The following is a 26,383-nucleotide window of genomic DNA, read 5'->3' as shown; positions in this document are numbered from 1 at the left end:
ATTCTGCTAAAGGTGACTCTAACAAGACATACTTTTCTGTAAACTACATTTTCTTTAGTTATGTAATTGTTGGTAGTGATTTACTTTAAACATTTGCAGTCACAGGAAGTTCGTCAAAAGTTCATCAGAAGTAAAACGTTAATGAAAACAGACACATGTAAATTTGAAATTAATAAAAAAAAGTGTTTGCATACTTCCATTATAAAATCTCTGAAATATGACAGCCGCTTTCCCTTTATGTTGGCAGCTTTACACAGCCATTGTCAATTGCGGTGAGACCCGCCAGGTACCATTTTTTGTCATTAGTAACATCCAGTTTACAAATGATAGGTGACCCATTATCTTCCTGAAAAAGTAAGTTGACAAGAATGCAGATATATATTACATGAATTATCTACTATTTTAAAACATGTTGAATTTGTCTTATCTCGAAAAAGTAGGCGCATATACAGCCTTAACAAGGTCCTTAGAGCACCCATGTACGGGTATGACTGGCTGTTACCAAGCACAATCTTGAAACTGACCAATTGATAAATAAATCTATAAATCAGGTATCTGACTACAAAAAAATATCACGTTATTTACCTTACAAACCTTGCCACCAACAATGTCAAAAGGACAAGTGTCTGTTTCGCTCGTAACGCGGCACCTCTCGGCTGAGTCGGTGGTGATGTCAATTTCATTGAGAAGTTTTCCATTTGCTGAACGTAAAATAATAATTTATCTATACATACATTTTGCAATTCAACTTCAGTATAAAGAACCCAACACGGGTCTCAGCGCTATCCCTTCAAAAATTGACAAAATTATATTATGTATGTGTTTTCAACCCTGTCTGTAAAGACGAAAAAGTGGTCTTTGTTGACAGGCGGTCTATCAACACACGGGAAGAGAAAACAATGGTCTTTATAAGCAGGTTTTATAGACGTGACTTTTATTTGGAGGTGAACTTTAACACAGCTAAACCCTTTACACTATTATTAGTTAAACTGGAAGAAAAAATTATGGTCCTTATAAGCAGGTTATATAGAAGGGGGCTTTATCTGGAGGTGGTCTTTAGAGCAGGTTTTACTGTACTGACAATTACTCCGCTCAGCATTATTTTGCTTTTGAAATGAATGTTGATAGCTCATTCCAAACTGGTTACCTTTAAACAATTACAACGTATTTAAACACGGACTGTTGCATCACAGTCCAGCATCACATTTCACCAATACCACAGGAATGTTATATGAACATTTGTTGTTTCACTTGTTCATTAGAAGGTGCAGACCTGGAACACCCTGTATCGATTATTTTTCTTTGATATGACAGCCTCATAGTGAAGTTTTAGTGGTAGAGACGTTGTCTTAGAAACGATACTGCAGTATCAAAAATATCATGATCCAGGACCAGAAATAAAGATAAAAGAGAAGAAGGCATTTTTTGTTCTTACGAGAAAATCCAACTGTTTTGCATCTTATTAACTTTGGTTCAATTTCTTGAAAACTAAAACGATCAAATGGTCGTACATTGTCCTCCTTTCTTTTAAGCTTTTTGTTAAGCCTAGCAAGAACTATGTCCTGGGGCCCAGTGCTTGGTACCTAAAAAGTAATTAATAGAACTTTGTTAGTTTACACTAATTTGTTTAGCTCGATTGTGATGAAAGCTTAAAGCTTACTGTAATTTCACTCTCGAGTCCGCTTCCTGGAAAAACCAGTACTGGTGTCATATGAGAAGTCATGGTCTTGACCCCAGTCGGGCTCGAACCCACGACCCCTGGATTGAGCGGCCGACACCTTATCCACTAGACCATCGCTTCCCTGATAAGAGAACTTTGTTCTCACCAAATAACTCTTAACATAAAGAGTTCTTTATTCGTTTGATTCGCCGAATCGTGATAATTTCTGCATGCATAGCAGAGCCAACACCATTAGTCATTTAAATCAATAAATGGATTTGCTTTAGAATTAAGTCATAATTTTCATTTCGAGGGTTCAACGCAATAAGGGCGTATCTGCATATAGTTATTATATGTAGATACGCCCTTATTGCGTTGAACCCTCGATTTGTCAATGAAAGAAAAAGGTCGGTGGTGAAAAAATTCGATATTTTATGGTAGAATATCGCATTTTTGTCAGTCGACTCAATGATCCAGAACTTACGATAGTGTCTGAAAATAAGTCCGGGATCATTGGTTCGTCTGAAAAAAAAAAAAAAACCGCGAGATTCTACCATAAAATTCCGTGTGTTTTTTTCTTCCACCGACGTTTGTGAAAAAAGTGCGCAGAACAAAAAGTTTAATCTCGCGTTTATTTTTCCGATTTTCCAATTTAAATTTAATAGAATATCCATTCATTTTTTGAAAAAAAAAAAAAACAACAACAAAAAAACAACAAACAAAGATGCAATAATTTAACGCGATTTTTTTTCTAGTGCACCTGCAAAAAGACGAGGGGCGAAAATGCAATGTCCCTATCAGGATTGCGTATGGGAGAGATAAACTATAACATAAATATGGAGGTAGTATACCTTAAGGCATACTGACACTAAATAGGAAAATGGCGTGAAAAAAAAAATGGTATCGCATAAAGGCGGATTCAAATAGTCCTCAGTATATTTTTTACTCTGTAGAGCTATTTTCCTTATTCTCTTTGCATTTTCTTTGCTGAAATCACATGACAGGTCTATGCTTGACATGTAGGTAGCATTTTCATAATGAAATGATAACATGACAGAATTTGTCATGAACACTTAGATCATACACCACCACTACAATTTGGAGTCTCTTTTTTTAGCTGATTAAGCAGTTTGTGTGTTTGACTGAAATTATTCAGCATTGACAATATTCTTCAAGAAAATGTAAGTTACAGACATTTAAAATGGGTCCTGATGTGTGCTTCAGCAACTGGAAATATGTCAGTTTTATATAGAATAAAAATGAACAGCTATATAGTGTGTTGTAATCTATAAGGGAACATTGACAAACATTGAAATCTGGCCAGATGAAGGTGTAACTGGGCTACTTTGGTCAGAATTTGATAGAAAATGACAGATTTATTGCAATTTTGCTGTAAATATTGATAAAACACAAACATGTCTCATTTTCACTGTTTTGGGTGTATTTTGTTCGAAAACTGCATATTTGTAGCCTAAAGGCAGTCAGAGGTAAAATTGAACATATTTAACAGTTTAAATGGGTAATTTGTATGCAGATCAGAGTAGAAAATTACAACACAGGGCAAAACTAGGTTACAGTTACGATAACTGATAGAAAGTTATGTCACGACAGCTATTTTTGGCAAAATTTGATGCGTTGTCTTACGTTCACTGAAAATGCCATGAAACCTTAGAAACTGTTGGTATCAAGCTAAAACCTTGTACTTTTTCATGCATTTAAGTTGCTTGTACATTTCAAATGAAACTGGCACAATCTTAGAGAAAAAAGTTTTTTTTATAGGCATACAGACACTAATTAGTGTGTTGTAACCTTAACATTCACAAGCGTGTGCGCATGCTCAACCGGAAACTAACGTGACAATTTACGACAAGGTTTACGACAAACTAAATGTGTTTGTATATTTATTCTTCTTAAAATAATTCATTATCCTGTCCCTGATCTGATGCTTAATGGTTTGTTAATGCTGGAATAATGAATGAATTACTGCAGAAACGCTACAAAACATTGTTGCCCTAAAATGACGTTACGAGTCAGTTACCCCTCAAAATTTAAAACTCTTTAAAGTACGTTATTCTGAGCATTATTTTATTTGAACTATTTCTAAACAAATATTATTTGCCAAAATATTTTTATGAGTCTTTCGCTCGGAATAATGATCAATATATTGCGGCTTTTATGTAGTTATATTGAAATGTTATGCGGAATTTAAGAAAATGGATGATAGTTATTGGGAATATAGTTGGGTGAAAGGTTACTTATTACAGCCAATTTTCAAACAGCAGTTTGACTTGTAATACCCATTTCTTCACTTCCATTGATAATTTGGTACTAATATTTACTGAAACTATGCTCTAAAATTGTTCAAACTTTAGTAGAAAATAGTGATTTTTTAAATTAAATTAATGTTACCATGGAAACGAATCCCGTAACCTATATATCTAAATGTAAAATTCAAAGCGTTGACATTTTATCTGTATTTCAACACTATCCATGAGAATAATAATTGCAAGCACAATGATTTTTCCATTAAAAAATATCCGACGAGCGGCAATGCTGTCCTTACTTTACGAATAAAATATTTTGGACATTGAACGAGAAAGGTAATTTTGTTTAATAATGTTTTCCTAAGAAATTACGATAAAAAGCAAGATATAAGATATCTTGGACATCTCTGTCGCCATGGTTACTTTAAAGATTAAGATAAATAGGGTACCATGTAAAGCGTTTGGTATTCTGCTAATAATATTACCATAATTTTCCATTAACAGAAAGGCACTGAAGCCGTCGAAAACCTGTTCTCATAAATAGTTGTTTAAAATGAGAGGAAATGCGTTACCATGGAAACACGATCCCCGCGACATATACATTTTAAGCTTGTATTAGAAAAACTAACGCGCATACTAGTAAAATAAACAACTACGCAGACTTGTACGAATAACAGTGAAACCGAAATACACTGAACGCGTATCCGTATTTTTCTTCTTCTTTCAATATAAAATACCTTTATAGGGTCATGTACTTCAAGCCTGAATAAAATTTGAACTTAAAGGGACAGAGATATACGGACTTGTGATTGTAGCAGCTAAAACATTAAATTACACGAAAAACAATAAATTGTTACGGTTCAGCTAATTTGAATTTACCCTGGTAACTACCTCCTTAATAACAGTTTCACGTTGACGTCATTTCATGTATACATAGAAGACGTTGGTAGAATTAACTTCTTTGTAGTAGGTAAAGAAAGAAGATAATTCGATGTTTCAGCAAGAAAGCTGACATTTTATATAAAAAAGAGTATTACATTTGTGTCTATCTGCATTGAATTTATTAAATTCGTTGAATAAAAATGATAAAAAGCTTCGCAGAGCCTCGCATTCTATTAATTTCTTCAACTCGTTTCAGCTCGTTTGATAGTCAGTCTCACATTTCATTATTATATTTAACTCATTTAATAATCTATGTCACCTGAAGCTGTTAAGACATGTAAAAATTGCAACACGTACCACGATCTTTCGTATAGTCCGCACGAGATTCATCGGGACTGTTTTAGAATCCATAGGCTTGAAATAAACCTTGTATTGACTCAAACGTCTGAAATAAATCGGATATTTGTGGGCTTATCATTGAAAGGAAAGTGCATTATCTTGGTCTGTCTAACCCGTGTATTTATTCGAGATACAACTGCGCTGTTACTCTTATTACATAATACATGACTGTATATGTAAATTTTGACATTCATGTAGACAAAAAGTGAATCCTGGTAGGATCTTCTCAATTCCAGACTATTTACCGATAAACTATTCAATAAGTGCATTTCATATAGAATATGTAAATAATTGTTCGTCTAAAAGTATCTGATAACGGCCCCTAAACGAAAACCTACTTTGTTGATAGGCCGCACCTAAGATTCATCTGTACTCGAACGGAGCCAAAAAGGTACATTGGATTGTCTGTAGCACGGAGGAATGGATCACAGAAGAGCCACTGTTTCTGTTTTATTTACGCTGTCGTCTGGGTGAAACGGTACGCATTTCGGGTAGTGTGACTTATATCATTTGGTTATTTTTGTGCACAAGATGGCGCTTTTATAAACTTTGACGTCATACATTTTACTTACTTTTCATTGATGCAGTCTCTAACAGTTAACAGCCACCTCCTGTCAACATGGGCACCGTTACATACGTGTTTTCCATTCTTCGTTATTTTTGTAATGAAGGACAGGTCACCTTTTACCACATCCAGGCCCCCTTTTATTCTCCCAGACACTACATCAGATCGCTTTGAAGACACAATGACACCTGTGGAAAATATCAGGACATTTCAAGAGAAATGCAGTGTTGTTCTAATGCTCATCGCGTACAAAAGATCTTATATTTTTAAGGCTTTGGACCCGTGATGACACTCGGCAATTTCCATGCGATTACGTAATCTCCGTATCCTACTTCGGTATTATTCGGCCGTTAATGTAACTATGGTGCCACTACATTATGGGGCTACTACATTATTGTGCCACTACATTATGGGGCCACTACATTATGGTGCCACTACATTATGGGGTCACTATATTATGGGGCCACTACCTTCGGGCACTGTAAGAATTTTCAAAATCGCCGGAAAATGTGAAAGATATATGCATTTTAAAATTTTATCGAACTGGGAGCCATTTTTGGTCAACGGCAGCTTTAAACAAAATGGTGGATTTTGTGTATTTATTTGAACTGTATTTTCCTCAATTCTGAAAAAAATACTTTCTCTTCCGTTTCCGAGATTGAAAGGCACTATTTTGTTGTACACATAAATCTCAAAAATGCGGTAAAACTAATATATTCAAAGGGGTATATTTGCTAAATAAAGATTTCAGCAGTGTGTAAGTGACATAAACACTATAAGCTATCCCCACGGTTAGCTATCCTTAAACTTCAAACTGCCGTATTATAACGGTTTTAGTAGTGTTTTCAGTTTTCAGTTTTCAGCTTTTTGTTAGGCTGGACGGTGACTTTCATATAGAATCAAGTTATACTTATTATGTATAATAAATGGGTATCAATTTTCACCTTCGTGTTTTACGTGTGAAACAAACGTGAAGAAGCTGGTGATGACATATCTGACGGAAAATATTTTATACAGGAACAACAACTTTTCAAGAATTGCATCAAAACAAACAATGAACATTTATAAAGTATGAAATATTTTTAAAACGCTTACAAATATAAGTAACAACCATTAAAATGGTCTGATCGATTATATTGATTTGATCGGTTTTACGCAGTTTGGATCATATGGTGACTTTTTAGTTGTGGTGTACGGCCCCTGGCCTCCTTCTAGCAATGTTTAAGACATATGCGGGCATCTGGGTATATCAATCGACCTACCGTAATTAAAACACCGTATCTTTCACTCGTGCAAAATATTACAACTGGTTTTCATTCCATTTAAGTGCATGTTGTATTTCGATACTTTTACACTGGCAAACAAATGTCCTTTATAAATAATTGCAAAACATATAAAGAGAAAAATCTACACTTGCAGTACGCCATAACAAGAAAGGTACTCCAAATCATTTTCAGTACGATGGTATGATGTTCGTTATACTTCTGCTTTGTACAGCTGGTGTTTTTCACTTTTAAACAGAAATTGTTAAGATTTGATCAAATGATTTTCATCCTTAAGCAATATATATATTATCGGGATCGATCTGCAGTTCGGTTTAAAAAAAACAGTTCAATATTTAATTAAAACGAAGACTGCTTTTTCCTTAAGCAAACATCGGACACTTGCGATATGATGTGTCATTTTTCTAATTGTATTGTCTAACGCACGTATTTTTTTAAAATTGATGATATGATATGTTATGTCAAAGTTATAATTGTTGGTCTGCGTATCACACTCAAGTTAAGATATTTAAAAGAAATGCCGAAAAAAATTGCCATAGAACTAAATATGATTTTTTTTCGGCGTGCCGTATTAAGCACGATTTTATGACCTCGTATGACCTTATGCCGCCTGAATAATGTACCAGTCGGATTGCTTGGTAAGGTATTCTCGGTATTTTTCAGCCATAATGGGAGATTTTGTAAGAGTGGCGCTGATTGGAGGAAAGGCTGAAAATGCTTCACTCTCAGTCATATGTGACACTGAGTGAGATGACAACGCGTTCGTCATCTATAACCTCTATAAGTACAGCACCATCGGGTTGTATGCGTACCACTTGAACAGGAGTGCGTAACCAAATATTCATCTGCTCATCCGGACATATTTCCGTTTTGTTAAGTTTTCTTGTTAAGTTATTTCTGTTTTGTTAAGTTTCCTTTCTTTAAGTTTTGTTTTACAAAAAGGTTATTTCTTTTATACAGTCATTAACTCTTACCCTGCATTACAGCAACAATTTACCAGTGCAAATCATTACTAACCTGCAACAACATGTCCGATACTGTTAAATTTTAGACTCTAAATTTTAAATTAATCTTTCCGGTACTGAACATATTCTGAATGATAGACAAATTTGATAATAAGCTGAAGGAGGGTAAGGGTTCATGTCGCTTCCACCAATTCCAAAAATAAAGTATAGAACGTATTTCAATATTGTTTGCTTACTGTTACCATCTTTTAAGAACCAAAGGCTCAAAGTGAGCTTTTGTGATTGTTTGGTGTCTTTCGTGTGTCCCTCCACAATTTCTAAACACAGTCTTCTTCAGAACTACTGTCCTCATTTATACAAAACTTCACAGCGGCCCCTTTCAACATTATCAAAAGATTTAAAATACAGGTTTCTGCCCATATATAACTTGTGCTTCAGTTACATCACGCCGACCATCTTTTTTAAAGATATTTCTTGTTTATACTTGGTACATTCAAATTTACAGATTTTACTCGTTTTATGTAATGCACTGAAACACCAAGTTTCTGTATTTTAGCGAGAAATGATTTATTTCTTCACACATAGCTTCTACGTAATCTTAATTTCATTCAATTTTTTTTGTTACGTGTTGGCCTTTAGGCCTTTATCAAAACGACATAATTAAAATAGCTTGACATTTCCTAACTTTCTGTTAAAACATCTGTCTGCAAAAAGACTGTTGACTAAACTGATGTTGTAACATTGACTAATATTTACGTCAAGTCCGGTTAAGATAACCATAACCACTTCCTCCTTTAAATCTCATTCTGATATGCTTGTTTGTAGGGAGGGGGACACAGAGGTTAGACATCTAGTGACATGCATCGAAAGTATTCCGTCATTCGGACGTTTGAGGCGAAAGGAAATTATGTTTAATCTATACTAGGTGTGCATTGCTGTTTGTAGTGCACGACAAGATTCTAGCAACCACATATTGAAATTTATGTATTAATGAAACATACGTCATACCAGTGCTAAGTCAACGATTCACAGATGGTTAATAATCGCTAACAGACGGCGAAGATTATGGGAGAAATAATAAAGGACAAGGGAGTCATTGACCCTAAAGCGCTCACCTGTGTACAAGGCTTCAAGTGTGTTTGTATAACGTAATGGTACAACTACAGAGTTGATATACAGGTCACACACATTTTTGAACCTAGGGCAATATTTTGAACAATTACGATAGAAAGTAAAACTCTGATATCACACGCCAAATATCAAGGCTCTAGCTATTATGCATTCAAAGAAGAATATTGTTTATAATATAAGCCTATAGTAAGTACATGTAACACACAGGGGCGTGGCCTTAGGGCATTAATTCGGACAGTCATGGCAGAGAGTCAAACCCTTATATCACATGCTAAATGTCAAAGCTGTAGAGAAGATTTTTGAAGTCTTAAACCAAAAAGACCCTATCTTCAATGAACTGGAACCATTTGAAAATATTTTATAACTGAATCCAATAAGAAAATCACAACATTGATGACATTTTTGCAAAAAGACTTTTTTCTACAAAGCAGATTTTAATGAAAATTTTCCAAGACTATCATATGGTGAACTAAAATGTAAGAGCCCGTATGTTTGTTTTCAACATAATTATTCATAAATAAAGAGACACGCACATTTCAAGCTAATTTTAAGACAATACAATGTTTTATCTAATTCTACATTGCAGAATAAAAAGATCCAAACTTACAGAACTACCTTAAGTTCTTAACATCTGAAAACGTTTATACCAAATATGCACTCCTAAAAAATCATATTATTCCGTTGTGACACTCAGATACCATGCTGAATTAGACAGTGTTTTATGCAAATCACGCTTAAAAGGATATATATGGTAATTAAACTTTGTCAGCAGTCCATGCCAAAATGTCTGTTTCTGTTTTGTGTGCCGGGTGGGGACTCGTGCCGGGTAATGCATCGACGATGTACACTAGACTTAACCCTTACCATGCTAAAGTTCTAATAAATGTCTCCATCTTTCTATTTGGACAGTACTATTAACTGATAAAAGGGGTGCTTACCAAAAAGATACTGATTGAATGACAAACAGTGCACGGATGTGCAGGCTGATCATGATCTACACCTGTCGCAAAGGTATAACCAATCGTGTCCAGCATGATACGGGTTAAGATTGTACGTGCGTACATGCGCTTTTTTCACAGTAGCGACATACATTGTATATACACGACTCCTCTTAAAAACAATTAGTATTTTATTCATGGGGATGATAGTATAAAAAAAGAATATACTGGTTCGAGTCGTAAATTCGGCCACTTTTGCAGTTTTTTCATAAATATTTCTTTTTTTATACAATTGATTTGTACAAAATTTCCACCATATGTGCTTTAATACAAGCAACATTGATTGTTATCATTAACGGCCGTTTACAGTATGGTAAACAATAAAACCGCGCTTAAAATAACAGCAGGTTTAGCCTCCACATTTTACCTTATATAGGTTGTAAATATTCGGCCACTTTCTTAACATAAGTAATTTAGTTGGCTATATTTTCAACATTTTCTTGGAAATAAATCGATGCTTCAGCCAAAATCGTTCTTTTTTCAACAAACTGCAATCAATTTTCAATAGCATACCTCGTGGGAAATATTTGCCAACAGGGATTTAAAAAGCGCCTGTCATCATTCTCACACCAGCATGACGTAGTTTATTTTTTACGTCACTGTTTATCACACATTCTAGCATAAAACTGCTGTTTTTTGTCACTTTTCGGGTGTGTTTTAACAGGAGAGTAGAGATTCTCGTGCTCACGTGCTGCTATAACACCTTTTTTATATTTGCGCGTTCCGTGACAAAGCATAAACGTATTACGGCCCAAAAACGGATAATTCAAAAGGAAATGACATCAACGTGAAAAAAAAAAGAAAACAACGTAGACATGGAAATTCAATGACGTTGAGGGACAAAATATTCATTTACTTGGTTTTAACGCCTTTTATGCTAGTTAACGCATGTTCTTTTCGTGTTATAAAGTTTAGATTTGAATTAACCCTTGCCGGTCCTCAGCATAAACGAGAGCGTGCGATGACGTCACGCAACCCGCGAGACAAAATATTTGCTATTTAGAATACAGAACTTAAGGAGGTAGGTTACCTTCATATTTGTATGTGCGCATGTCCAACCGGAAGCTAATGTGACGATTTACGACGACGTTTACGACAAACTAAATGTGTTTGTATATTCATTCTTCTGAAAACAAATCATGAATTTGTCTTCGATCTGATGCTTTATGGTTTAATAATGCAGAAATAATGAATAAATTGCCGCAGAAACGCTTCAAAACAATGTTGCCTTAAAATGACGTCATTGACGTCATGACGTTACGTGTCAGTAACCGCGCAAAAATAATAGCTTTTATCTTGAAAGTACGTAATTCTATACATTTTCTTTATTTTAACTATTTTCAAATAACCATTATTTGCTGAAATATTTTTATGAGTCTTTTGCTCTGAATAATAATCAATATTTTGCTTCTTTTATGTAGTTATATTGAAATGTTATGCAGAATGTAAGAAAATGGATGATGGCAACCAATGTTATTTGGAAAATAGTTGGGTGAAAGGTTACTTGTTACGGCCATTTTCAAATAAAAAGTCTAGCAGTTTGATTTGTAATACCTATTTTTTAGGTTCCATTGATAATTTGTTACTTACATACTAAAACTAAGATCTAAAATTGTTCAAATTTCAGTAGAAAATTGTGGTTTCTTGAATTGAATTGATGTTACCATTGAAACGAAGCCCGTGACCTATGTATCTAAATGTAAAATTCAAAAGCTTTGACACTGGTCTATTTAAGAAACACAGCTTCGGCTTTTTATTTTCATTTCAACAATATCCATGAGAATAATAGCAGAACGCTGAACGATTTTTCCATGAAAAATGGCAGACGAGGGGTACTGCTGTACGTATTCTAAGCTGTGAAATTTGTTTGAATAAATGCAAATAACACGAAAATGTAACCTACGTTAGAAATAATATGTTTTAAAGCTACATCAACTAGAAAGATAATCTTATTCAATATTTTTTTTTAAAGAAATTACGACAAACAGCAAGATATAAGCTATTTTAAACATCTCTGTTGCCATGGTTACTTTAAAATTTAAGAAAAATAGGGTACCATGTAAAGTGCTTGGTATTTTGCTTTTAATATTACCCAAATATTTCATGTTGGTCATTAACACAATGGCACTGAAGCCGTCGAAAACCCCTATTTTTATACATAGTTGTTTAAAAATGAGAGAAAATGCGTTACCATGGAAACACGAGCCCCGCGACATATACATTTTAAGCTTATATTAGAAAGATAACGTGCATATCAGTAAAATTATCAATTATGCAGACTTCTACGGATATCAATGACACTAAAATACACTGAAAAGTGTTAAATATCCGTATTTTCCTTCTTCTTTCAATATGAAATACCTTTGGAGGGTCATGTTCTTCAAACCTGGATAAAAATTGAACTTGAAGGGAAAGACAAACGAAATTGAGATTGTAGCAGTTAAAACTTCATATTACACGAAATACAAAAAGATGCTGCGGTTCAACTAATATGAATTTACCCTTGTAACAAGGTATCCTACCTCCTTAAGGGAAGGACAACTTGTTTACTACTCACATAAACTTGTTGGTTTTGTCGACTTTGTTGCTAACGCAAGTGCTTGTGATGACACAGATGCGTTCTCAAGCATCTGGTTCGACAAAAAAGATTTAAAGTGGGTGGCCGAATATTTACGATATGGTCGAATTTACGACACGAACCAGTAACACGGTGCCTATCCATATAGGCGGACTCTTAGCGAAATTTGCTATATCGGCGGTTTCTTTGCGTCGGTACCGGCTTTCCTTTGCTATAAACAATGTCCAGGTCAATAAATGAGTCGAAAAATCGAGCAGTCATCCATGATAAGAGGTATGCTGCTCAAAAATAAGTAGCGCACGGAACATTAGAATGTCTTTACTATGTATTGTAGTGTTTACTTTTTAATTATCAGCCATTTTTCTTGCAAAGTCGATGATATTAGTTGATGGTGTGCTGACATGGAAATCTAGCCCGATCTTTTCCACAGTCTTTAACGAGTTTTTGCTTTGATATCATACGTATCAAGCGCATCATTGTACTCATTTTTCAATAATCTTCCAAAAAATACTGACAAATAGGTTGAAAAGTAAATGGAATTCTTCAAAACCCCTTACTTTCGGTTTTGTCGGGGCACCGGCGGTCTCTCTGCACACCAGTTTTTTGATGCACAGGCAGGCTCTCTGCATTACGCACAGGCAAGCTCTGTGCTAATATAATGACTCTTGGACACGTTATAGCTTAATTCATTGGTGTGTAGATCTGACTTTTTATTTCAAACGTCAAAAACAAAGCTGAAAATAAGTTTACTAACGACCCATATTATTACTATATTAAAATACTTAGAAGATTTACCTTGAAGTAACCTTTTTTATATTTAGATGTAAAGGAATCCTGAAGACGTCTGAAAAGTCACAGGGCACATTTAAATTTCGGATGTTCAAACCCCATACATGCACGCTTTTCACAAAAAATTCTGTTTGTGTAGTGCTATGAACACCTGACACCAAAAAAGCTACTGAGTTTTTCCTCTAAACTTTCTTTCACCAGTGTAGGTTTCAAATGTTCTACGGGTGTAAAATTAAAGCTGCTTTTTTATTTTTCCTGTGTGTGTTTTTTCCAGACAACACAGATTGTGCAGGTTTTTGAAAATGGTTTACAAGTTGTTTTACTGTTAATAGGCTCGATATCAATATTTTCTTACTTGTACAAAATACACGAGGAGAACTCTCGTTTATTTTAAAATCAAGCCGCCCGAACCCCGTAGGTACCCACCCTGGCACAATAATGGGCAGTTTTTATTATGACTGAAAAGACCGGTGCTCGTCCGACCTCATATGCCGCGCAGAGCCCGACAGAGCCGTTTAAAAATGACTTTAGCATTTACATCTTTGAACTGCATATCATATTTCTTGTGTTCTGAAACCTTATTTGAATTAAACAATATAATGTATAGTATGTATTTGCTTTTCTGACATTCCCATGCGACATTGCCGTACGGAAAGCGTTCGAATCCTGATTCTGCCATACAAAATATGGTTTTATATTTGCATTTGCTATTCCTATTACACATAACAGCCTGTTTTATCAAAAGAAATGTAGATATGGTGAACCGTTTAGACTATCAATATAAATTTGTGAAGTTCGTACAAGTATGAAAATATTGATATCGACCCTATTAACAATAAAAACTTACCATTTTTAAAAACCTGCAGTCTGTGATACCTGAAAAAGAAAACACACAATAAAGATAAAAAAAAATAACTTAACAAAAAAAGCAGCTTTAATTCTACACTCGTATAATAACTGAAACTGACACTGGTGAAAGAAATTTTAGAGGAAAAACAACTTTTCAAAATAGGCTTTTCTTGGTGTAGATCGGCTGTTTGTAGCAATACACAAACAGATATTTAGTATATATTTTATTAAACGATCCGTGCGTGTAAGGGTTTGAACATCCGAAATTTTAATCTGCCCTATCAGCTTGATTTTTGACATTTTAAAATACTAGTAAGGTGTGATGGTTGACAGTTATAAAAAGTCAGATTTACACACCAAATGAATTAAGCTATAACGTGTCCAAATAGACATTATAGCGTAGAGCTTGGCTGTGCGTAATGCAGAGAGCCTGCCTGTGCATCAAAAAACAGTGTGGGGAATCACGTGACCCAAAATGGTACGGAACACGGAAATCAACATGGCGGATTTTTGACTTTTTACCAATTTTCAAAGATAAGTAAAAACTACAGCATCTATTTTACTCTTGTTATAGCGCAGTCTATGCGCATTTTAATGCTCTTTCCAGCAATGTATGTGTCTTGTCTACGTTCTCTCTAGTTTCTGAGTTACCTTCCAGGTTTTGACCGAACCGATGATAATTTTCTGTAAAAACGCAATGGTACGATACACGTACTTACTCTTTGCACACAAAAATCTATGTAATTTGCAGCTTTTCGTACTTGTTTCAATCTGTAACTGTTAGATCTTTATCATATAGTAACCATGCACAGTGTTTCTTTATGATTTTTCGTGAATTCTTGCGAAAAATCGACACACTATTGAAATGGTACGTGACACTTGCTATGATACGCAACACGTACTAACTGTTGGCAGTCTGATACGCAACACGTGCATGTGTCACCAACGGCGATTCAACTTCAAATTTGCGTCATAATTAATTTATTGAACTATTTCAAACGTGGTTTTCAGTTTTTAAGATCGTTCAGAAGACTGCAATCTTTATTTATGTTTAAAAAGGTCAACACGCTATGACTTTCATGTTTCAAAATTACATAAAATATCTATTTATCTTATTTCAAAAATGCGCAGTTGTTTAGTTTTCTAATCTTGTATACTTCTCTTCTACAGACATGGCCAAACCTAAGAAAAAACGGAGTCTGACACTTGGGAAAAAGAAATGGATAAAGAAGCAAAACAAGAATATCAGTATCAAAATAACTTTCCATTTGCCGCAATGCGCCAGGAAATCACCAGCGAGAAAACAAACAAAAAGACTGCTTAAGCCATATGAATCCCCTCTACAACTTATATCCAGCAAACTGAAGAATAAAGTCATTTAGGTCACCTTTCGCTTCCAAAAAACAAACATACAATAACTCTCGATTGAAGTTAAAGTCTTCAAGATCACTTTTTGGACCTGTAGAGGAAAGCAGTGATATGGAAATAAAATCTGGAAAGTAGATCCCTCGGAAGCACCGAAAACAAGAAGACGATGTAGAGCACTTCTTAAACACCGGATTGCAAGTGTGAAGAGTTGCATAATACAGACAATGTAGTCCCCGTTGATGTGACTGATGAAGGAATTAATGAAATTTATTGTCAGAAGTTTTCTCGGTATTGTAAGAGGAAGATGGACTTGATGAAGTAATGATAAAAAATTCTAAAAATGGCGAAAGATAAAAAATCCCAGTGAACAGTATAGCATTTTGTTTCGTGGATGGAAGTTGTTTGTTGGTGTGGGTGCACTAATACAACACAAATGAGATACTCGAACAAAACTAAAATGTTTTGGAAACTTGGCTGGCGAATGTTTGGAGGACGGTTTATTCGTTTTATGAGCGGATACAAAAATAGGGAAGAGAACGTATTGGGAATGTCAGATCTAGGGCTGACATCACCCTAAACATCTTTGATAAACTTTGCCGTACCAGATTTGCTAGTGTTCATAACATTTAGTAACAAATAACATCATCTAAAATTTGAACTAATTATTGAACTCTAAATAAATGTTACTATATACCTTTCTGACGCATTTTTAGTCGATGGTTTCGATAGTTTTTTCATGGAAACATTTAACAGAAAACGTTGTGTTTTTTTTTTTAGTATCATTGCAAAAAATACTAGACTACATTTTGTATATGGGGTCTGGTAAACCTATCCCCCTTGGCCAGGCCAACATTATCTGCTACCCCCTGTACAGTATCTTTTAACGTTATGGTACATCCCGAGACATAAAACAATCATACAAAATAAATAGTCTTGATCGGATCACGTTTTAAAAAGTTCACCCACCACACCATGTTTGCGAACTGGGTGAGCTTTTATATTATGTACGATTGTTTTATGTCTCGGGATGTACAATACTGTATATGGGCGTATCTAATATGGGGGTCTGGCCAAGAGGGTATGTTTTTCAGACCCCATGAGTCTGTGTGATATTTTTGGAGCGAATAAATCGTCTTGGTATATCTGTAATTGTTTCATAATACTCTACTCGCGATTTTATGGATTTTGTGTTACTATGTTAATAGTTGGCATTTTGACGTTGTTTCTAGTTTCAGTTTTGTATATCCGTATGTATATACATGTATATATATCTTTATACACTTGCAATTTGCTCAAGTATTATTTATGTGTGAGTAAAGTGTGATTTAAACAGGAGTTCAGGTTAAATAAGTATGTTATATATACGTTCAAAAGATGAACAATTAATAAATAATTATAATAATTTAAACTGACTTTGTTTTTGGTGGCTATATTGTCCATTGAAACAGTATTCCAGATACTTACGAGCGGAAAGAGGCTTTCTCATATAAAAGGCTGGCATTAGTGGGGCTATAACATAAACCCTCTATCTTTTCAATTTCACAGTGATTAGAAACTTGAATAACAGTTCGGTTACTTCTTTATTGCAATTAAAAACATAATTAAACAAAATTATGTCACAAAAACATGTGCAAAAAAAAAGAACGTATCATTTTTTTCAATTGACAAAAAAGCTGTCAAAGCTCATTTTCATTATCTATACAGAATCTATACAGAAAGCTTCCAGCAATAAATTAAAACAAAATCAAAGAAGAACACTGTCATTAGAAATTTCTTTTTCTCAATTTCATTGAGTCTTTCTATTCCCATTCAGTATGTCAATTTATATCACATAATGCAGGCCTCCTAGCAGGCCTGAACAAAAATAAAGGATTTTATAAAGGTTCCAATCTATGGAAATAAAGGCCTTTTAGTGTAAAATATTAAAAAATAAAGAGTAGATAAAGGCTATTTTTGTCGGAATTCTCGTTGAAAACACATAATATATATAGGTATTTACTAAAAAAAAATGTTAATTTATATATGGAAACCAACACTCTAAAACCAGATATCAGAAATAGGCATGTTTGATATTATCTAATACTGTTTGAATTATACATTATGATTGATATACATACCTAACTTAATGGGTATACCTACTTTCACTGCACATTTATATCACCTATTTTGTATATGGTTCCTGTTTAATACATTGTAGTGTCTACATCAACTTTGCTCAGAATGCTGTATCTTCACCAGACCTTGTCCACTGTTACCATAGTGTAAACATCATGTCACCAGACTATTTCAAGCATTCAGCTCCATGGTACCTTATGCTGAATACATGGAACACTACTGCAAACATCTACATTATGTGGTCTGGTGAACACAACAGCATTCTGAAAAACTCAAGATGAAAGATACACAAGCAGTATCCTAATAACAACACTTAAAAGGGAGGGGAGGGGGGGGGGGGGGGAAGAAATACAATAGTATAACCATTACTTGCTTTAAACTGGCACGGCAAGCAGTCGGAACAAAAATATAGGTTTTGAGTGAAAATTACAGGCTATTTGGCGTTTTAAAGGTTTTTTCAGAAGATTTAAAGGTTTTAAAGGTTTGCTCTGAAATTAAAGGCTTTTAAAGGTTTTAAAGGTTTCACTAGGAGGCCTGCATAATGTCCTTTTGCATAAAATTTAGCCCCATGATTTTAATCACACTGTTTTCACATTGTTTACTGAATATATCAAATTTTCCCTACCATTTACTATTAAAGACATCGGTTCTTTCTTCACTCAGTATCTATTTCACTTCCCGTATTTGTATTAAATTCCTCGTCTCAATTAGTGTATATTTATATCACATTCCCTTTCACATTAAGTACTCAAATAATTTTTCTTTTCTCCAATTGTATTTATATCATCTTCCCTTTATTTTCGGTACTGATATCGATATCGAACTATTTCTTTTCTCGTTCATATGCACTTCTCAGTCCAGTCCCATCGTCTTCATCGGTAGCATTTTAGATTCATTCGTCCTAGCCTTCTCCCGCCTTATACACAGAGCTCCTTTCTGAACTGCGTTCCTTGGTGTACTAACAGTTACCTGTTTTCTTTTCACAGGAAGTCTATTTCTGCTTGCAGTATCGAACATGTGATTTCTTCACATTTCTTCACACAATAATTCAGTGTTTAAGAAGTGTTCTACATCGTCTCTGGTATCACTGTTTTCCTCTACATGTCCAAAAAGTGATCTTGAAGACCTTTATCGGGAGTTATTGTAAATTTGACCAAATTCGCTTTATTTTTTATTTGCTGGAGAGATGTTGTACAGAGGGGATTTAGATGGCGTAAGCAGCCTTTTTGTTTGTTTTCTCGCTGGTGATTTCTTGACGGATTGCGGCAATTGGAAAGTTACTTTAATATTGACGTTCTTGTTTTGCTTCTTAATCCACTTCTTTTTCGCAAGTGTCAGACTCCGTTTGTTCTTAGGTTTGGCCATGTCTGTAAAAGAAAAGTATACAAGATTAGAAAACTGCGCCATTCTGAAATAAAATGAATATTTTATGTAATTTTGAAACATGAAAGTCTTAGCGTGCTGACCTTTTTAAACATAAATAATGATTGCAGTGCTTCCGAACGATCTTAAAAACTGAAAACCACGTTTGAAATAGTTAATAGATTAATTATGACGCAAATTTGAAGTTAAATCGCCGTTGGTGACACATGCACGTGTTGCGTATCAGACTGCCAACAGTTAGTACGTGTTGCGTATCATAACAAGTGTCACGTACCATTTCAATAGTGTGTCGATTTTTCGCAAGAATTCGCGAAAAATCATAAACAAACACTTTGCATAGTTACTCTATGATAAAGATCTAACAGTTACAGATTGAAACAAGTTCGAAAAGCTGCAAATTACATAGATTTTTGTGTGCAAAGTGTAATTACGTGTATCGTACCACTGCGTTTTTACAGAAAATTATCATCGGTTCGGTCAAAACCTCGAAGGTAACTCAGAAACTAGAGAGAACGTAGACAAGACACATACATTGCTGGAAAGAGCATTAAAATGCGCATAGACTGCGCTATAAAACGAATGAAATAGATGCTGTATTTTTTACTTACCTTTGAAAATTGGTAAAAAAGTCAAAAATCCGCCATGTTGATTTCCGTGTTCCGTACCATTTTGGGTCACGTGATTCCCCACACTGTATTTGTCAGTATTTTTGGACGAAAATTGAAAAATGAATACAAGTAATGCGCTTGATACGTATGAAATCAAAGCAAATACTCGTTAAAGAATGTGGAAAAGGTCGGATCAGTGTTCCGTGTCAGTACACCATCAATTAATTTCATCGAGTTTGCGAGCAAAATGGCTGATAATTAAAAGTAAACGCTGCAATACATAGTAAAGTCATTCTAATGTTCCGTGCTCTACTTATTTTTGAGCAGCATACATATTATCATGGATGGCAGCTCGTTTTTTTCGCCTCTTCATCCAATCTGGACATTGTATATAGCAAAGAAAAGCCGATACCGGTGCAAAGAAACCGCCGATATAGCAGATTTTGCTAAGAGTCCGTCGATATGGATAGGCACCGTGAGTAAGCTAAATTCCAGAAGTATAAGATCTGAGAATGACCCATTCACATTCGTCTTCTGTATATTTTGGATTTCCAATATTGCTATTTTTATTTTCGCAAATCTATTTTTATTTGAACCAATCAGACGACTTGTTCGAATGTCAAGAGTAAGAAAAATGTGCAGTCAATCCAGGGCTCGAACCCGGGGCCCGTCGCTTATAGCAAGTGGCCTACCGACTGTGCTAACCGGCTATCTGACAGATTACGACACAAGAATTGTAAACATCAAAAATCAAGGCTAACTACAGATTTGCAAAATGTTGTAAGTTAAACTCTGATTGGCTAGCGAAATGGTCGCCAGAACGAGGCTATCAATAGCTCGTTCTCAGATCTTAAGCGTAGCGTAATAGGAGATGTACTTTAGTCAGAGATTGCAAGCCATACACTGGAATCTTAAGCAATTTTAGATTTTTTTATTAGTTGGAAGAGCGGGGAATCGAACTCACAACCTGTGGTTTCATCATTGGGCTTGTTACCACCGGACTACTGTCTCCGCTCTAAGACTGAAGAAAAATGTGCAGAAAGCTTAAGGCACTCAAAAGATGTGATCTACACCGTCGGAGGAGTGACAGATAGTCGTACACACTGTTAACATTGTTGTTAAACGCGACAATCTATATTCACACCTTTTGTGACATTTTGTCACTTGATTTAATCATTTCCATGGTTCCCATTAAAACTGTGAACTGACCGTAAAATGTGCGAAATACACAACTGAAGTCGTGCACGTCACAAGTATTGCACCTCTGACTTTGGATACACGTTTGGAGTCACGTCTAAAGATAATAGAAGGTAAATAACTATTTGATATATACTTTTCATATTATTATACTTCTGTGGTGCAACCATATCCTTGAATTGTACCCCGTTTGTGTTGTTTGTTACCATCTGAAATAGCTATTGTTCTTGCAGCAATCTGTCTAAAGATTTCATTTTTTTTTCGATAAAAAAGCGTTATTTTAACATGTCTCATGAACACAGAAAAGGTACATGCGACATGTTACTTCGCAAGTTCCCATGGCGGCTTGTTTCTGCCAGGTAGTGCTGTTGTTACTATTACTGTTGTGTTCGTGTCCCCTCCAGAACGACAACACGGCACACTTTTTTCTACTGATTGTGAATGTGACCAGGGCATTTACATTTGGGGGGAAATGTGTCTTTAAAAAACGTCTTAATCTGGAATTATTCAATAAGGGTCGTTTTTTATTAAAATGTTTGATTTAAGAAAACGTGGTCATAAAGGTATTAACTTAACATATTGCCTTTTGTTTCATATGTTTGTAGTGATAATAGGTTTATAAGCCACTTCGGTTAGAGTGTTTGCCTGCAGATCATGAGGTCCAGGGTTCGAGCCCCAGTAAGGATCTTGGTATTTTCTCTCTCAGGGTATACTTTAACGGCGACTAGGATGTTTTGACGGACTCATGCGATGCAGTGTCCTTCTGGAGAGCTGGTGAGCTCTGAAAAGTAAAAGGGGAGAAGTGCAGTGATAGTAGGTTTATATGCCACTTCCAACAGCCTTGCTGTTTGGCCAGCCCTTTAGCAATGTGGTTAGAGTGTCCACCTACGGATCACGAGGTCCGGCAGGCCTTGGTCCGGGGTTTGAGCCCCAGTAAGGACCTTGGTATTATCTCTCCCAGGATAAATATGGTACAGTCTTGGCTGAAAAGCCAAAACACAAAAAAGTCTTGGGGAATTTGAGCTTTGAAATCGGAAATAAAACAACTTTTTGCCATTGGAATTCAATGGAATCTAACCCAAATCGGCATGAGCAAAAAAGACACTGTAACAGCAGGGCAAGTCATTATCGTGCTGTCATGTTGTCGCTCTTGCATTCTTTAAATGGTCATCATTTGCTGGTCTATAAATCTCTTGTCAGACAAGAACAAGAAATGTCTTTAAAAAAGACAAACGGTGTACAGATAATAAGGTTTGGTGCATGGAAAAATTCGGAATTGAACGGAATGTACAGACAGAAAAGATTTGGATATGCATCTAGGAACACATGATTCATTTGCAAATATTTCAACTAAGCAGCAAATCCTAATGATCAACACGTATCCTTTCAGCGATAGCAGGTCAAAATGATTTAATCTAATAATCATTTTGTGGAGGTATTTTACATGTTATCTGGTATCTCAGTATTCACTTACGGGAATTGTATGAAACTTCACCATACATTAGTTCATCATCATAATCTGACCAGTGTCCTGCAGTGCTTAGGTTCCATAACTCTGTATTTTACACTGTAATTCCCATTTTACTATATATCTAGTTGTTTTTTTTTTTGTTGTTAAATTTTGTACATATCCTAGAATCTCAGTATCCTGCATTGGATTAAAACTTCACGCACATGATAACTGTAATAATCAGACGGGCAATGCACAGGTTCTATAAATGCGTTTTACATTTTGACAAAGTTATGCCCCTTTTTGACATAGCAATTTTTTGTTAAGTTTTATATGTAAGCTGGTATCTCAGAATATATCACTTGAAATAGATTTAACTTCACAGTGATGATCTGACATGCAGTGCACATGTTCTATAACTGCGTTTCGAATTTTTACAAAGTTATGCCCCCTTTTGGGCTTCCGTTTTCATTCTTTTAACTTTTTTAGTGAAAGTCAAGCGTTGTTATCCTCCGACATCTCTTGTTGTTAAGGCGGTGCGGGTGGGTAGAGGTATATTCAGTTATGTTGTGATTGTCTATTTTCGTTTACCATTTAATTTCATGTTTTGGTATAACTACGCGCAGTTAGTGCGCGAAAACTTTTACAATGGTATTGACAATGAGACATCAAAGTGAGTCAGAAAAATAAAAACAATAAGTATTAATTAAGTATTACACATTTGTATACAGATAAGAGTGATTAAAAAAATTCTCAAATCTGTTTAAGGTAGTTCTGCACGTTTGGAACAAAAAAGATCTACAATTAAGAATTTTATTAAACCATATTCTTATAAGAATCATTGTATCCGAAGGAATAAAAAAGACAGGAACGTCTGCCTGATTTTTTGACAGATCGATTTGTAAAAATTGGCCCTCCGGTCAATTTTCACAATAGACTTCTATTGGAAAATCGCACTTATGTTTACATTTTGGCGTATAGCAAAAGTTCCACAAAGTAAATTTTAATGAAACATTTCATTTTTGTAGATTTACTTATTTGCAGTCATATGAACAAACAAAATTTATGTGTCCCTATCTTTTACAATTCGCGGCATATTCGTCGGAGTCCTTATACTATTACTTATTTTACTAATTATTTTGAATTATTTTATATTTAAACCTATTTTTGGTGAGATCAACCTTAAGAAAGACATCAGTGGTGACAGTTCAGCACACGGGATAGGCGACATTTATGTTACCCGTGTAACGGCTACCAGGCATATTTCTAGGTTTTCCGGATAAATAACGTTAGGTCCATATCACTTCCGGTCAATCAAACGTGCAGAATACCTCAATGTGGATGTGATATGAACAAACATAAAAAACTAAATAATCAGATTTAGAAATGCTAAGCAACAGTCTATTTATTTCACAATTTCATAATAAAATGTTAATCATCTATTTTCAGATACCGCAATGCAAGAGTCAGTTAACGCTCCGCGTACTGACATAAACGTCCAGATCAGGGGAGGCTATAAGAACGACAGCCGTGGACAGTGGGACACCAAAGGAGTGTCATGGAATTGCACCTGTGTTAACTGTGGTGAGCAGTTTTCAAACAGAAGAAAACTGAGATATCATTACACAAAGTGTCCGTTCTATGTCGATTTTCAACAGGTCCCTGAAAATGACGTCGCAGCAAAAGACTTTAAATGTTCACGATGCGGGAAGAAATTTGTTGACATGACTCGGTTGGCGTTTCATAACGAAAAATGTGGTTATTACATTCCTATGCACCAGGTTGATACATGCGATCATACTGTTGTAACAGACACAGCAAAAACTGATTCAGAGATTGCTGAGACAAACGACAATGTTATCTTTATCGGCGTGGAAGATGAACCGGACAATCAAGAAGCTGTAGTTGTTGAAACAGAAGATCTCAATTCTGAAAAGTGTGAGCAAAATGATGGACTTGAAAGGACTGATTTTGCGACCCCAGAGATTAATGTGGAAGCTGATAATCCTTCCTCTGTAAACCACCCTGAAGATAATGACAACGCCGATTCAGTTCAGATTGATAAACACGTAAGAGAAAGTGTCAGAATTAGAACCGAAATTATGAAGGAACAGCTTCTGAAGACACACCATCGGAAACGGAAGTATGACATCATGTTATCAACTTCCTCCGATCAATCGCAGATGGTGCTGAAGAAGATAAAGTCACAAGGAGAACAGAAAGTATTGAACAAATTACTGATAGATGACATGCACCAGGAACATAGGCAAAATGTGTTCGAGAGAATTTCGTCAGATCAGAGATCATACAAATGTCCAAAATGTAGTGTTCGTTTCAAATATAAGCATAAATTTGACATTCATGTAAAATTTGCCCATGTACAATCAAGATCATTAATAACTGCAACAGACCTTAAATCTACAAAGAAAGTTTCAGAAAATAAGTGTAGTGCAACTGGCTTTGCTGAATCAAACGAGGCAACAGATGGCAGTTCTGTTTTAAATCATTACAATGATGGAACGGTGAAAAGTTCTTCGCCAAGTGAAAATTCCAAAGTTAAACCAAGGACCGGTCACTATCCGTGTGATTTCTGCCATTTGAGTTTTCGTTATCTTTCTAGATGTGAAAGGCACATGAAGAGTGTTCACAAAGAACCGGAAGACCAATTAAAATTTGGGGACATATTTAGATGTGTAGAATGCCAAGAAAGATTTCCAGATAAGTACGCGCTGTTGAAACATTACAATCGTCAGCACATGCGAAACGCAAATAATCCGACTGTCGCCGAGCAAACTATCTATGAGCAGTTTAACAGCATATTGAACGTGAATGATGTTATGAAACATTTAAGAAACAATTTAACATGTCTTCAAGATAGAAAGGGCATTGAAAAGGATCATGATGATGAGCCTCATTTGAAGACGACTAATCATTTCCGAGACAGCAATCGATCAACCGGAATACGGTCTAGCCAGTTCGAAGGAAAAATAGAATCGAATGACGGCAACATTAGTCAAAAAGACAATCTAGAAAATACTGCGTATACAGGGACATCGAAATCAGAAACTGCTGCACGCAAAAGGACATTCAGTGTCTACCATTACTATCCTAAGACATGTGAAAATATGTTTACCGGAGACTATATTGAAAGAAAAGAGCCATTTAACAAGAAAGACTTTCAGAAGGATAAAATCAGAAGCTATTCACCAATTAATCATAACTTTAATGATGATGATAAACCTTTAGACCTTTCTACGAAAAACTGTACTGAAAGCGAATATGATACTCCTTGCGACACTCCAGAGAAAATGACGTTTGTTGATAAAAAGCCGTCGGATTCTGAAAGAGCTTTACTTTTGGAATATTACAAAGACTTTTTGCAAGAATACTGTTTAAAATGATCTTGAATTTAGGTATACGCACACCAGCCTTTGAAGAAGAGTTATAATTATATATAGTTTTGCTTAGTCGGTAGACCTTTTATGTACACGATCAAGGTCACATTAACCTTGAGATTGAAAATTATTTCAGAATACTTCAGCCCCAGTTTTCAAATATCGCAAGATGATCGCCTCTGGTAAGCAGATGATCCCTATTGTTTTAGGATCACTGAGCCAAAGGTCAAGGTCACTACATTGAAACTGAAAATGGTTTTCGCTGAATAACTAAAACATTTCAGCAAAGAATGAATGCAACAACCGTCAGACTCCAAAGAATGAATGCCTCGTGTAAGTACGCAACCCTGCTGATCTTCAGTCTGTAAATGGTTTCCGAAAATGACATCAACAACAACAACAACAACAGGAGAACGCTTTGGCCTACAAATGTCAAACTTCATTCGATGATTGCTTGTGGTCAGTAGAGGTCCCTAATAGTTAAGAGGTCTTTAGCTCTTAGCT

General features: G+C 35.3%; 2 protein-coding genes across 2 annotated transcripts; one reads left to right on the top strand and one right to left on the bottom strand.

Annotated features, from left to right (window-relative positions):
* Positions 1-235: 235 nt before the first annotated feature.
* On the bottom strand, positions 236-16,438 carry LOC123563507 (transmembrane protease serine 13-like). The gene is made up of 8 exons (XM_053524233.1): positions 16,426-16,438; positions 15,777-15,822; positions 14,362-14,390; positions 5,778-5,958; positions 5,164-5,251; positions 1,436-1,583; positions 595-701; positions 236-346 (listed from the first exon to the last, which is right to left on the bottom strand). Exons 1-8 carry the CDS (start codon positions 16,436-16,438, stop codon positions 236-238), a joined length of 723 nt encoding a protein of 240 aa, XP_053380208.1.
* A 4,598-nt stretch (positions 16,439-21,036) lies between these two features.
* On the top strand, positions 21,037-26,161 carry LOC123561813 (PR domain zinc finger protein 5-like). The gene is made up of 2 exons (XM_045354424.2): positions 21,037-21,147; positions 23,934-26,161. The coding sequence occupies exon 2, from the start codon at positions 23,942-23,944 to the stop codon at positions 25,883-25,885; it is 1,944 nt and encodes a 647-aa protein (XP_045210359.2). The 5' UTR covers positions 21,037-21,147; positions 23,934-23,941; the 3' UTR covers positions 25,886-26,161.
* The last annotated feature ends 222 nt before the right edge of the window (positions 26,162-26,383 follow it).

Source organism: Mercenaria mercenaria, chromosome 15 (assembly GCF_021730395.1).
Source record: "Mercenaria mercenaria strain notata chromosome 15, MADL_Memer_1, whole genome shotgun sequence".
Taxonomy (NCBI): Eukaryota; Metazoa; Mollusca; class Bivalvia; order Venerida; family Veneridae; genus Mercenaria; species Mercenaria mercenaria.
Note: the sequence above shows the minus strand (reverse complement) of the source record. Positions and strands in the feature narration are given on the sequence as shown.